At 47.3% G+C, this 15,331-nt stretch overlaps 1 protein-coding gene across 1 annotated transcript in view; it reads left to right on the forward strand.

Annotated features, from left to right (window-relative positions):
• Positions 1–15,331, forward strand: part of DDX27 (DEAD-box helicase 27) — a 1,027,557-nt gene that overhangs the window by 84,614 nt on the left and 927,612 nt on the right. Inside the window, exon 3 of the mRNA XM_069651193.1 lies at positions 4,162–4,224. Coding sequence (XP_069507294.1) covers positions 4,162–4,224 — 63 coding nt within the window. The remainder of the gene's footprint in view (positions 1–4,161; positions 4,225–15,331) is intronic.

A 15,331-nucleotide genomic window follows, 5' to 3' on the forward strand; every position in this document is an offset into this window, starting at 1 on the left:
AAATCTACTCATGCATGTATAGATTAGAGTTTCCAAGTGCAAGTATGCTACAGCTATGATTGGATTACAGTGTTAATGCTTTGTTAGATGCGTGGTTGGGTAGTATGGCATGAAGTGATTGCCTCAGGCCCTGCCCTTCCCACACTTGCTTATTGTTGGCTTCTTGCTTCTCCTGCGGATACGGTTAGGAGCTGTCTCTGTATGAGCTGTCCTTTGTCCCAGGGTCCTTAGTCGCAGGGGGCTGCCGGGCAGGAGGCTGCCCTGGGAAGGTCTGTAATGGCTGGTGACTCAGGGCCTGCTAGCCAATCAGGGCATGGCCTGGAGGGCGTTGGGTACTCGGCCAATCACGGGGGTGGTGGGCGGGCTGGGAGGCGGGAGGGTTGGGAATCAGGAAGTGGGAGCGGGGTGGGGAGGCAGGGGACACCGACTGGAAGGAGGGCCAGGGGCTGCAGGACACACGGGGCAAAAAAGTACACAAAAGGCACACGGATGCCGTGATATGAAATTCACTCACCCGCGCTCAGCTACAAAGAAGTGAGCGAGCGGTGAAGCCGTTCACTAGGCCTGCAGAGCGCTGGCCACTCAACCAATCACGGGGGTGGTGGGCGGGCTGGGAGGCGGGAGGGATGGGAATCAGGAAGTGGGAGCGGGGTGGGGAGGCAGGGGACACCGACTGGAAGGAGGGCTTGGGGCTGCAGGACACACAGGGCAAAAAAGCACACAAGGCACACGGATGCCTGCAATGAAATTCACTCACCCGCGCTCGGCTACAAAGAAGCGAGCGGGCGGTGAAGCCGTTCACTAGGCCTGCAGAGCACTGGCCACTCAACCAATCACGGGGGTGGTGGGCGGGCTGGGAGGCGGGAGGGATGGGAATCGGGAAGTGGGAGCGGGGTGGGGAGGCAGGGGACACCGACTGGAAGGAGGGCCTGGGGCTGCAGGACACACGAGGCAAAAAGCACACAAAAGGCACACGGATGCCTGCAATGAAATTCACTCACCCGCGCTCAGCTACAAAGAAACGAGCGGGCGGTGAAACCGTTCACTAGGCCTGCAGGGCGCTGGCCACTCAACCAATCACGGGGGTGGTGGGCGGGCTGGGAGGCGGGAGGGATGGGAATCGGGAAGTGGGAGCGGGGTGGGGAGGCAGGGGACACCGACTGGAAGGAGGGCCTGGGGCTGCAGGACACACGAGGCAAAAAGCACACAAAAGGCACATGGATGCCTTCAATGAAATTCACTCACCCGCGCTCAGCTATAAAAGACTACTCCCACTCCCTCCCCTGCACTATCTTGAACAGTCGTTGACCTTTTATGGATAGTCTCTTGTTTGTTCCTCTCCTTACCCCTTCTATTCCTCTCCCCCCTCGACCCCCTCCTCTTGATGATATGATGGTTATTTTTCACATTCTGATCTGTTTCAAGGACTTGTAAGAATGTAATTGTATTCTCCGATGTTCCCTCCCTCCTTGAAGCACTTTGAAACACATTGTTTATTTGTATAGCGCCTATATACAATCAAGCCAGCAGGGGGAACCTCCCTCCCTAATGTTATCTATGGTGTCGCAGCAGATTTGGATCTGGTGCATGTAAAAGGATATTTGGCTTCAGAGCGAGAACGTCTTGAGGAGAGAATGGTCTAGGAGACACCCTCTGCAGTATTGTCTAGCAGGAACACAAGTGGTAGCTTATCCCAGGAGTTCTCTGAAAGATTTTCTGGAGGTGGGGAACTAAATAATATGCATATTATAGTTCTGAGCCACAACAGCAAGGCATGGTGGGTATGCAAATTTGCCCAAATGCAAACCTTTTCCAGGAAATGCTTTGTTTTGGAGGGCAGTGCTACTTTATATGTTGCTTAATCAACCCAAGACAGACATTTTGCAAAGCTTACGGGACAACTACATACCTGGATTCACCCTTATTACGGATCAGCAATGCAGCCTTGTGGTTGGAACATTGGCCTTTAACAAAACAATAAAAGGTCTATGGAAAGTTTAAAAAGGTTTGATCTGACAGCTTTGCAAAATGTCTGTCTTGGGTTGATTGAGCAATGTACAAAGTAGCACTGCTCTCTAAGACCGAGTGTTTCCTCGAGAAAAGGTTTGCATTTGGGCTAATTTGCATACCCACAGTGCCTTGCTGTTGCGGCTTAGAACTGGAGTTGAACTTCCAGCAATGGCTACTAGGTGGCGTTGTGGAATGTTTGACGTGGCTGAAATAGACTTTCCTACTTTCACATTTTAGGTGAAAGGTTTTTTCCCCCAAACCCTTTTACACCCATCTTAACTTTTTGGGTGCACATGTGTATATTGGCAGCAAATAGAAATGCAACATATCAAATCCGTGCATCCAGGTTCCACACAAAGGGCTGGCAATGCCCTGTGGATGGCACGGTCCGAGATATATGCTTGCGCTTTTTGTACTCCTCATACAGTGGTACACAAACTGTTAGAGAAACCATCACCCTAATTCTGAATGTCTTGGGATGGGCATGACTGGTATGGTATCCCCAACTGCAACACATGGTGGTAGAACACAACACTTCAAGTAGCACACAATTGGTATGACGTCCTTTCATTAACGGGCATTTCTACGCCTGCATTTTAAACGTGTAAAAAATAACGAAAAGGTGAATCGAATTATTTTGGGGAGAGGTTGGTTGGTTAGAGTTAAAAATAGTGGGGGGGCTTTGGGCACTCCCCAAAAAATAAAGTGGAGAACTTTTTTCGTTATTGTATACATGTTTAAAATGCATGCGTAGAAATGCCTGGCGATGAAAGGACCTAGAACACACACAATTTGCTTGCCTAACAGCAAAAGCAGAGGGCTCATCCAAAGCCACAGTCTGTGAATTTAGCAGCATGGCAAGGCATAGATTTTGGAAATTTGCAATTATTAGCCCTTATGTTTTCGCACCATATCTTGTCCTCAGAGCACCAGCTGACTAGACCCCAAGACACCAGGCAGTTATCATGCTGCTGAAAGGTCAGTCGTGTTCTACCACAATGTGTTGCGGGTGGGTGTACCATACCAGTCAGGCCCATCCCAAGACGATCTGAATTAACGATCAACAAATAAGTCCACATTCTGAAGTCAAGATATTGGGTGAAAGCAGAACTTTTGAAAGAATTTGTGAATGAAAATGTCAATGGCTAAAACCAAGTTCAAGGACATTAAAAGAGTAAATGAGAGAGAATAAGACCAGCAGAGACGTCATACAGAGATGCCAGGTTTTATTACAAACTTTGAAAAGACCTCAAGCACAGAACCCCAAAGAGGCTCACAGTGGGTGGGGACCGTACCTGGATCCAAAACCTTCTTTGCGAAATGTGTGCAGACTTAATAGTAGTGTAATTTGTTTTGAGTTTAGTGATGGTGAATTACATATGAAAAACTATTTTGTTAGTGCCACTTTTAGAATTGTAACTAAGTTAATGATTTATTTCCTTACATATGAATTATATTGTCCTTTTTTTTGTGGCCGAAATATATATCTAAGTTGTGTTGTTGATAACCAAAGCGCAGAAAAACAAAAGTGCCTCTGCTTTTTGATTGAGTATAACTCATGACACTAGCAGGTGGAGTGTTGCGACACTGGTTTCCTGCAGCATAGTGTGACAAAGATGATCATGCGGAGGACAAACTGAGAATTCAATGTTATGCAGCTCAAGACACCCCAGATTTCACCCCGTTAAAATTCTGTGTCCTATATCTATATACAAGCCTGGTACTAAATTGCACTTTTCTGTCTCCTTAATAAACAAACATTATACCTTTATGATAAAATGAAGTTGAAGATAATACATTGTATGCTCTTAGAGTGGCCAAGTGAAAATACATCTGCAAAAGTTTCTTAGAAAAAAAGTATTGTATGTTTGCTCGTTTTGCACATACCAAGGAAATAAAATGTAAATTCTACATTATAGGTAGTACATGTGGGAAGACCTCATGTATCTTTACAACCTTGGGTATCGGTGTGTGAGCAGGAACAGGTCATAGAGAGACCATGCTGAAGGTGAAGGGTAGTTATTTAGTGCACTTGTTTTAAGTGAAAGGTTGTCGGCCAATGTGACTACGTTCTTCAATAGCTGACACTCCTTGGCTAGAGACGGCTTATATGTATGCCCACTAAAAATATGTTTTTATGTTCAATTACAGAGAGCAGCAGCAACTACATTGGATGAAAAGATTGAAAAAGTGCGGAAGAAAAGAAAAATTCAGGTAAGATTAAAGGAAAGTCAAACCGAGTGTCTCCATTATAGGAGTCATTTTCACATCTCTACTCCTCCCTTTTTCCAGCTGTCTTTTAGGATCATGCGGATGTGAAGTACAGATGTTATGGGCCATTATCATGCTTTTGAAGACCTGTAATTTCATCTATGTCCCTGCGTTAAGGGTGTGAGGGGAAATCTGCCTACCAGCTAGGCAACATAGGTTGTTCTCAAGGCCAATCCGTAGCAAATCGGTATCGGGTAATAAAATTGCGGCAAAATTGTCGCTGGTAAAGAAAATAGCGACAAAAATGCAGTGGTTTGACCCGGTAAAGGTGTACCCCATTATACCATTTAAGGGGAGCAGGGGTTAAGAGGGTGTCCCCCGTGCCCCTTAAATGGTATAATGGGTCTGGCGGTTGCCGGGGTGTCCCCCGCATCCTTTAAATGTTTGTGGCGCAAAAAACCACAGCATTTTTGACGCGATATTTTGTAATCGCAGCCATTTTTTGCCGCGATTTTAAAACATGGAACCAGTAAATGTGGCTCAGCAGCCAACCCAGTGCCTTCAGGAGTGGGAGCAGATTGATTGCAAGTACAATCAACACTTTATACCATTCAGTTAGGGAACACTTACGCAATATTTAATGTTATGTTGAAGGATTTTTATGCCACACACTATCACCACCTGAGTGGTCCTTGGGGCTCTGGTCGATCTGTAAGGTGTGGGGAGGGAATACGTTGGTAGGACTGAACGGGGAAAAAAGATCAAGAGGGCTGTGATGTGCGGTTGGCAGCTTCAGTTTGGTTTGCACCGTTCGCTGATTTTGTTCGGTCTGTAGCTGTCATGTGCTGTTGTGCGAGGCTAGGTCTGGCTTGTTTTGTTGGTGCGGTGCAGTTAAGAGCATGCAGTTTGTCGTGCTGTAGAGATGTTTGTGTTTAGAGTTTTAGAGGTGTTTGCAGGGGAATTAGTATTTTTACTGGGGTTGGGTAGTGGTGAAACATTATCGTACCCCCTCAGTTTGGGCGCCTGTGGCACATAGCCCTGCCAATGTCGTACATTGTTGTGTGCTGCAATTCCCACTCCTATTTTCTGTGCAGAGGTGTGGGTCATTAACAGGGCTATTTAGTGGTGAAACCCCCCGTGGACCCCCCCCCCCCCCCCCGGAACACACCCCTTCCGTGTTAAGACTACTGGATGTCCACATCACTTGGCACATCGCGGTGTGCAGCAACCATCGCCTCCACGGTCCCTTGAGGTGGTGGGGGGTCACCTCTTCCCTCTGCCCTTGAACTCCCTCTGCCCAGTGGTTCATCTGTTCGGTCGCCACTCTTTCCCCTCTAATTACAATGCCCTCTGTCTGCTGTTCAATTCCATCTCACTCCTTTTGTTTCCGGTAGGGCCCTCCTTGGGAACTGGTGCACCTGGGTCTCCCTCCCATTCGGAGGCCTCTCTACTTCCCACCCTTCTCTGTGGACTGGCCTAGTCTCCCATCTTTCCATTCATTCCATGTGACATGGGTGTTGCTCATTCGTTTTCGTCCCGTTGTGAGTTGAAGAGCCAGGATTTTTAGATGTTTTCTGAATCTTAGATGGTCCTTCATGGTTCGTATTTCTCTGGGGAGGGAGTTGCAAAGTTTAACGGCTAGGCAAGAGAAGGCTGAACCACAGAGTTTTTTCCTTGTGTATGATTTAGAGTCCAGGCGGATGTCGTCACTGAATCTGAGAGAGGTCGGCTGATAAATGTTGCTTTTCTTTTGTATGACTTGTGTTCCCTGGTCATGGATTGCTCGGAGTTTTGCACATTGTTTTGAATGTGATTTGTTTTTTGACTGGCAGCAAAAGTAGCATCTTTAGCGCTGGAGTGATGTGGTTACTATGTGAGAGTTTGAGTAGAAGTCTGGCAGCTGCATTCTGTATATGTTGCAGTTTCTTCAGTAAAAAATCCGGCATTCCGAGGTATAGGGTGTTGGTGTAGTCTATCGTGGACATGATGAGAGAGATGATGGCCAGTCTTTTGTGCGTGGAGAGGAATGGTTGAATCTTTTTTATTGTGTGTGGAAGAAGTATTTCTTGATTGCGTTTACTTGCGTTTCTATGGTTAGCTCGTCCATTAGGATTCCAAGGTTTTGACAATTTTGGATGGTTGGATGGTGTGGGTCCTGTTCCTAGTTCTGTGGATTATGGGATGTACTGGTTGCTTCCTTGTTTCTAATCATGATTTTCGTCTTGGTCGTTTTGACTTTGAGGCTGTTAGTGATTATCCATTCGTAGAGTTCTTTGAGACATTCTATTAGCGTTGTGTTCTCCTCGTACATTTTCGCTTTTGTAGATTTGGGTGTCATCTGCGTAGTTGTAGCAAGTGAAGCAGTGTCTTTTGATGAGGTTGATTAATGGACTCATGTAGATGTTGAAGAGTAGAGGGCATAGGGAGGATCCTTGTGGTACTCCACAGGTGGTGTCCCGCGGTGCAGATTTAAATGGTTTTATCCATAATGTTTCTGTTCTTTCAGACAAAGATTTAATCCAGAGCAGCGCTGTCAGTGATCCCCATTTCTTCCAGTCTTTTGATGAGGATGTTGTGGCTTACTCTGTCGAGCTCTGCAGAGAGGTAGAGTAGTATTACTGCCGAGTTTGGCGTTGGTCTTTAGGTCTTCCCAAGTAGAGAGAAGTGCCATCTCTGTCCCATTCAAGGGTCTGTAGCTGACTCGTGCCTGGTTCAATAGTTGGTGGTTTTCTACATGTTCCAGTGTTTGTTCCTAGACATGTGTCTCAATAGTTTTGCCGCATAGGGATCGGTCTGTAGTTGGCGAGGTCTTCCATATGGCTTGTGTGTCCTTGAAGAGTGATTTGATGTACGCAGATTTGAAAGCCTGCAGTACTCTCCCTGTTGAGAGTGATGGGTTGAAGAGGCTTTTGTGGCATTCCGATGGTGTGCCCTGTGTAAGGATTGATTTATAGATGTCAGGTGGGCAAGGGTCCCTTGGAGAGCCTACTTTGTTGCTTTGTTTCACCAGCTTGAGGAATTTCTCTCTTGACATTTGAGCAAAGCTTTGCTGCTTGTTCGTGGTTCCAGGATAGGTAGGGAATGGTGAACGATCTGGTTAATTGGTCTACTTTGTATGGTCCGATGTATGTCAGAGATTTTAAAGTGGTCTGCGAGATCACAGTTGCTTTGGAGGTACTCGTGTGTTATTGCATCCAGGGGGATTTCTCATCTCATTTACGATGTTCAATAGTTCTTTCTGGGTGTTGGTGGCTTTTGTGATTTGGTGATTGTTGTGGAGAATTTTCATTTCTGTGTTAATTCCCTTCAACCTTGGAGACCCCCCACCTCTTTTGCTGGACTTAGGACTTTTTAATTTTAACTCCTGAGTGAGTGGGACCTTTTTTCTCCCCCTCGTGTTTTTCCCTGATTTCGATTTTTCACTGTTTTTGGAGTCTGACAAACTCCATAGGCATCTGCTTTTTGTATAGTGAGACACTGAACCTTCAGTGCAGCGTCACTGAGAAGTCCTTTGGATGTCTCAAGGTTTAAATATCTATTCTTGAGTGAACTACTGTCCCCAAGAATAGTACAGTGAAATTGATCTTACTTAAGCAAGCACACACCATCTTATGTAGAGTGCTGTGGGGGGGGGGGTTACTTGGTAGCCCCTTATCCTACATTCTCATGTAAAAAATGTTGTTACCCTCACTACTTTAAATGTTTGGTGGCTGTGGTTTAATCTTTACTACCATTGTACTTTCTACCGCAGGCTGAACCCTCAGCTGCAGTACAGCACCCATGGGTGTCCATTTTGTCAAAATGGCCCGGTCTTCTTTTTTTGGCCATTTTCTTTTTTTTAAAACCTTTATTTTTGATTTTTAAAACATTAAACAACTACGCACCCACATTAGGGTGGTTTTAACTCTGCGCCATGTCCTACCTCCCTCCCGCCCTCTCCTCCCCCCTGCCCCCCCGCTCAGTCCTGTGACTCCTATGGGTGTGCAGTCTTTTTCCGGTTACTTGAGACATGTGGCCGGTGTTGTTAGCTCTGTGTCATCACAGCTGGCTTGTTCCTGTGCCAGGGGTGCCTGGCCGAATGTCAGGTGTCTCCTCAGCTTCGTTTAACAGGAATTGTACTAACGGGCCCCAGATGTCAGGTGGGCGGGCATGTAAGGGTAGTGACTTAATAAAGTCCGTTTCCACATCCTGACAGTAAAGAATGTCCCTGCGCCAGGCAGGGATTGTTGGAGGGGGGCCTCGACCCCAGGCCATAGCCACTCTCCTGCGGGCAAGTGTCAACAGGAGTCCTGCCAATGTCCTTGACGGGGCGGAAAGTGATTTTGTCATGCCGAGTAAGGCTGCCGTTTGGCTCGGTTGTATCTCCTCACCCACTATTGCTGCTGTCGTCTCCAAGACTCGGCTCCAGAAGGGTGTTATTTCAGGGCACTCCCATGCGAGGTGGACGAAGTCTGCTGGTTGCATCCCACATCTCTCGCAGTTCGCATCCGCCTCCGGGTGGTGTCTGTTAGCTTTTGCTGGTGTGTAATAGGTCTGGTGGAGGAAGTTGAAATGAATTAGTTTAAGGCGAGAGTTGAGAGCTATTTTTTGTGTCTGTTTCAGGATGTAGGTCCAATCTTCCTCTGGAATGGTCATGTGTAGGGACCTCTCCCATCTGGTCTTTGCCTGAGTAAGTTTGGGTGTCGTGTCTGTGATGATGGATTTGTAGATTTGCGACACCAGCTTGCCCTCGCCTTGCGCCTGTATGGCATTGTGGAGTAGTTGCCAGGTTGGGGGTTGTTGGGGGAAGTCTGGCAAGAGAGCTTGTAGAGTGTACCTGGTCCTGAAATATAGGAATGTGTCAAGTGCGGTGTTGCCGCCTTTCGATTTTGCTTGTTGTGGTGTTATAAAGCCGTCCTCCGTGAAGAAGTCTCCCAGGGTCTTTATTTGTAATTTGTCAACCCACTGGTGAAATACTTTCTCAGATGTCAGTGGAACTCCTGGGATGAACTTTACAGGCAATAACGGAGAGTATCGAGGTTGTACCCCGTATATTTGAGCCAGTCTCTTCCAGACCTTGTACGTTGAAAGCATTGCGTTCATGGTGCAGTTGGGGACGGGAATTTGGCTGAAGACGACTGCTGTTAACAAGTTTGGGGTAGCCAGGGCTCGCTCCACCTGCACGTGAGGTCTGATTGTATGGGTGGCGTACCAATGGCTGAGGAATTGCGCCTGGGCTGCCCAGAAGTACTTCTCCAGGTCTGGGAGGGCGAGGCCCCCGCTCATCACCGGGAGTGTCAACGTTGCGTGCGCCACTCTGGCTGGTTTGCCTGCCCAGAGCAGCTCAAGGACCATACTCTTTAGTCTTTTCAGGAAGGTTTGGGGTAGCAGTATAGGGATATTGGTGAATAGGTACAACAGTTTTGGAAGAATCACCATCTTGACCAGGGAAGCTCTCCCCCAGAGCGTTAGCGGTAAGGACTTCCACCGCGTCACTTTTTCCTGGAGGGACTTGACTACCTCTTCGTAGTTGTCGCGGAACACCTCGTGGTAACTCAGGGACATATGGACCCCCAGGTACCGGACTTTGGACGTTTTCCATGTGAACTGGAAGTCATCCGCGAATGGTTTGGTAGTAGGGGTCAGCGGGAATATGATGGACTTCGCTGGATTGACCTTCAGGCCGGAGGCTGTTCCAAACTTGATTACCTCCCTCATGACCGGGTTTAGATTTTCTTCGGGATCCCGAATGAGCAATGCCACATCGTCTGCGTAGAGGGACGTAATGAGCTTGTGCGGTCCGATTACGAGCCCTCTTTGTTGTCTATGCTCTCTTAGGTTGGAGGCCAACGGTTCCATTATCAGGGCGAAGATGAGTGCTGAGAGCGGGCAGCCCTGTCTGGTGCCCCGTTGGAGCTCTATGGGAGCGGATTTTGCCGTGCCTACGATGATGTTGGAGCGTGGCTTGTTGTACAATAGAGAAACAAGTTTGATGAAGCGCGCACCCAGCCCCATTCTGGTGAGTACGGAGAACATGAACGGCCATTCCACTGAATCGAATGCCTTCTCGGCGTCGAGGAGGACTGCGATTGCTTGAGCTGAGGGATCGAGAGCTTCGATGACGCTGAACAGCCTCCTGATGCCAAAGGTTGTATTGCGGCCCGGTATGAAGCCTGCCTGATCTGCTAGTACCAAGGTGGGCATCAGTGGTAGTAGTCTGTTGGTAAGTACCTTCGCGAGTATCTTGTTGTCGAGATTGAGGAGGGAGATGGGTCTGTATGATGCACAGTCCTCCGATGGTTTGCCTGGTTTGTGCAGAAGGATGATGTTGGCTTCTCGGGTAGAGTGGGGGAGGGATCCCTTCTCCAACGACTCCTCATAAACTGCCGTCAGAAGGGGAGCGATGGTGTGTGCGAAGGCTTTGTAAAACTCCCCGGTTAAGCCGTCTGGGCCGGGAGCTTTGGAGTTCGGGAGGGATTTTATGGCATCAATAATCTCCTCTTGAGTGATTAGCTCATTCAGCGGTTCTCGCAGGGGTTGTTCGACCCAGTACAGTTCAGTATCCTCTAGGTACTCCCTTGCGGCGGTTGGGTCTCCGTTGTGTCTAGTACTGTAGAGTTCTTGATAAAACAGCCTGAATTCTTCTGCCATGTCTTCGTCGGTGTGGGCCATTTGTCCCTGTTTGTTCCTGATCCCTTCTATCGGGGGCAGTTTATTGTCGGCTCTGACCAAGTTTGCCAGAAGAGCGCCCGGTTTTTGCCCCTCGCCGTATTGCCTGACCAATCTGTCGCGGTTTAGGAATTTCACTTCGCGATCGGCGGCGTTCCTGAATCTTTGTAGCTCTTCTCTCAGGGCGACTGATCTTGTTGGGTTGTTTGTGTCGGTGCCTTGAAGTTCTAGCTGTTTTAGCTTCTCTTCGCTGGTTGCCAGCTCCCGCCTTATGAGTTTCAGGATGCCATTTTCTTTGGCGTGGCAGACCCCTCTGATGTAGCACTTCAGAGTTTCCCAGAGCGTGCTGGCTGAGGAAACTGACCCTGTGTTGGCTTCAAGGAACATCGAGATCTCCTTCTTCAGTTCCGTCGCGAAGACCTCGTCTCGCATGGAGCCTGTTTTGAAGCGCCACCTCGTTAGGGGAGGTTTGGGATTAGCCGGGATGAGGACGAGAGTTACTGGGGAGTGGTCTGAGAGAGTTCTTGGTTGGATGTCGCATGAGCCGCTGGTCCATGGGCCGTTCCTTGAGGTCAGAAGGTAGTCGATTCTAGAGCTAGAGTTGTGTGGTGCGGAGTGGAATGTGTATTCTCGCCGCTCTCCGTTTGATGCTCTCCATGAGTCTTTCAGGTCGAATGCTTTGCATATTTCTTTTATTTGGAGGCAGGCTCTGGACGGAGGGTGTGGGGTAGCGTGGGATCTGTCTTTCACCGGGTTCAGCACTGTGTTCATGTCCCCACCCCAGATTATGGTTGCGGGGTCTCGAGACGAGAGATGGGATAGCACCCAGCTGAAGTTGTCAGGGCCGTCTACGTTTGGTGCGTAGGAGTTGACAAGGGTGATTTTTTGGCCATCTATGATGCCACTTACGAGGACTGTCCTCCCTTCGATGTCTTTGGATGTGTGGACATGGCGGAAGCCAATCCTCTTATGTATAAGGATCGCTACTCCTCTAGAATATGTCGAGTAAGAGGAGAAGTACCTGTGGCATCCCCAACTCTTGGCCCACTGATGGTCCTTCCCTGGGAGCAAGTGTGTTTCTTGAATCATGGCCAAGGGAACAAGGGAAGTCTAACCAGAGATTTGTTCTGTATCGGTGCTGTTTGCGAAGCGCTGAAACCGTGAAGTGCTGCTGAATGGAAGAGAGCATGTAGTTGCCGACGAGCTTCCTGAGTACTGCTGCAGGAGCCCTCCAGACGTCCTCCCTCTTGTTCCCACGACTGAGGTTCAGGAACCAGGGTCTGCTTGGCTCTAGCAAGACGGAATACAGCTGGACCACTTTTCTTCTAACACAGAGGTACTGTTTGCGCTTGTGAGTACTTACTTTCTTTCCTTAAGTCGTGCTGTATCGCAAGATTTGCACTTCCTTAACTTACTAAATTGATTTCAACTTTTTTGTGAAAGACTTTATCAAAGAAGTGCAGCAGATCTATCGACTTTCCCCAAATAACTTTGGCTGTCCTGGCTCCCTAAAAGGCACCTTTCTGAATCCGCATTGCTTGTCCCTCATAGATTGACATTTGTTGAACACTTTTTCTGCTGGGAAAGGCTTACCTAGATATCATTGAAGGATTCCAATTGTCCTCACATTATAAGCAAATGTTCTAACCTTTTCTATTTTTCTTTAACCCTTCCTTTCTGAAACTGTCTAAAGAATATATTGGTGTTATTGATAAGTAAATATCCAAAGAATATTCACCAACTTTGACTGTTAAAAGGTTTTTCCAAAGTTTGCTTGACTGTTACAAACAATTGCCTTTTTAAAGAATGCTTAATTACTGGCACTGTTATTTTGACAGTGGAGGATATTTGTAATTTGGTGCCAGTCGAAACAAATTAACCCCATAGAATTTACTCCTTCCCACATTCTAACTTATATGCTCCACTTGCTAGATTCGGGGTTAGTATTTAACTCTCTGAAGGTCCACCTGGCGGCCTAATCAGCCTATACCACTTCCCACAATAAAGTCTTGTGGTGGAAGGTGCCTGTCATTAAGGCATTCATGGAGGGAGTAAAGAGACTCCACCCTCCAATTTGGAACCCGCCGCCAGGATGGGATCCCGATGTTGTACTTGCTAAGCTCATGGGACCCCCTTTCGAGCCGATGCACAAGTCGAGTCTCAAACACCTGTCTTACAAGACTGCCTTCTTATTTATTTTATTTATTACATTTGTTATACGCCCAGACCCTGAGGTATCACCCGTAGTTAGACAGCTTTAGGACACATTTTACAGACCTTATTCATAAGGAAAACAAGCATAGTGATTACAATTTACAGAAACAATTACAACAGAACTGCATTGGTACATACAGGACAATTGGGATCCAGTGATATTTGACTGACCCTTTCAAGTTAGAATGTATTAAATAGCCAAGTTTTTAGTAGCTTCTTGAAGTTTAGGAAAGAGACTTCATTTTTCATGTTGAGTGGGAGGGTGAAACTCCTACCTACCGTTCTACTGCTCTTGTAGCGCGGGATCGGCAGAAGCGAGTTAGTTAGATCTAATCGTTCTGTTCGACTCTTTTACAGTGACAGACTTGATGTAACTGGGTGCTTTATTAGTAAGACATTTATGGGTAAGGCATAGTGTTGTATATAGGGTTCTGGCTTTGATGGGCAACCAGTGGAGCTCTCTTCTGATGTGGTCAGATTTTTTTTTTTTGCTTTTTTTAATCCTAGGGCTGCGCGTTGTAATTGTGCTATATTCGCCTTGGAGGTGCCTAGGAGAACATTACAATAATCCAATTTGGATAATATTAAGGCCCTAGCTAGCGTGGTGCAATTGGATGGTGTGAGGAACTGCCGGCTAAGGGCTATACGTTTGGCTGTATAGGAAGTGGAGGAAGCTAAGGCATTCATATGTTTTGTCATGGTTAAGTTGGCATCTAAATATACTCCTAAAGTGTTAACCTGTTTCAGGACAGGTATTTATTTTTTTATTTTATTTTTGTATTTGTAGAGCGCACTACAGCACTCCAGGCAACAAGGCGCTAAAAGTATACTTAAGGAGGCTTGCTTGTGGGTTACAGAAAGCGGCCAAGGTGTGATGCTTAAAACATAGTTACTTACAGGGTTATGTTACGAAGTACAATATTATACATTAGAGAGTATGTCGAATTCAGTGTTATAACATAAGTTGAGAAATTACACATGAAGATAAACCCTTTAGACAAAGAGCCTTGTTTTTAGGGCCTTGCGGAAGGCGGCATGGGACTCGATAGATCTAATCTGGTCTGGGAGTTTGTTCCAGAGAGTGGCGGCCATGGTTGGGAAGCTGGATCCTCCAGCACGCACTCTGCGCGTGTGCGGGACCGTGATGCGGTTGGCATAGGCAGATCCGGCAGGTCTGGAGGCTGTTTGTCTGGAAATCCTTTGCATTCGGTATCTGGGGGTTAGGGCTAGCGTTTTGAAGACGACCCTTTCCTAGCCAATGTGCCTGTCTTTTGATCGTAGAGCTGTGTTCCCTGCGTGATACTCCGGTGGCGGCCCTTAAGGCATTATTCTGTGCTATCTGAAGTTTGGCAAGGTTCTTTTTTTCTTTTGGGATGTGCCAATGAAGAGCGCATTGCAATAATCCAATCTAGTGCCGATGAGGGCTCTAGCTATGGTGATACAGTTCTGTTGGGTCAGGAATGGTCCGACAGCGTTGATCAGTTTAGAATGATAGGCTGCAGAGGAAGCAAAGGCATTGACCTGCCTGTCCATGGTCAGGCTTGTTTCGAGGTGCACGCCCAGTGTCTTGATAGTTTGTGATACTGTGATGGGGATGTTGTCAATAGTGAATGTGTGATATTCCTTGGCAAGTTTGTTCAATGTGAAGGGGGACCCAATCAGCAGGAGTTCGGTTTTGTCACTGTTTAGACAAAGCCAGTTATCTGCCATCCAGGATTGGATGGTGGAGTAGATTGAGTTGAGGGTGTTTGTGTCAGCTAGATGGTCCCCTGTGAGAGGTATGAGCACCAGGGTGTCATCTGCATAATTGGTATATGAGATGCCCAGTGAGTCCAACATTTTGAATGAGGGTCTGGTGAAAAGGTTATACAGGGAAGGGGCTATGCAGGAGCCCTGTGGGACTCCACATTTGATAGGACTCGGGGTGGCATTAGCGGATTCTGAAAAGACCTTCATTACTCTCTCCTGTAGGAATGAGTTGATCCATTCACATGCCCTTGGGGAGAAGTTGGTCGTGGAGGTGAGATGGTGACATAGGGTTTTGTGCTCTACCAAGTCAAAGGCAGCAGAGAGGTCTACGAGTAGGAGGAGTGCAGGTTTGCCTGCATCTCTAGGGTTATCTATTTGGTTTTTCAAATCAAGTAGTGCCGTTTCTGTGCCATGACGAGGACGAAAGTCAGACTGGCGAAGTCCAAGAAGGTGATGGTCTTCAATGAATTTTTGAACTTGCAGGTACGCTGCTTTGTCC

The sequence above is a fragment of the Ambystoma mexicanum genome, chromosome 3p (genome assembly GCF_040938575.1).
Source record: "Ambystoma mexicanum isolate Mex_15411 chromosome 3p, UKY_AmexF1_1, whole genome shotgun sequence".
NCBI lineage: Eukaryota > Metazoa > Chordata > Amphibia > Caudata > Ambystomatidae > Ambystoma > Ambystoma mexicanum.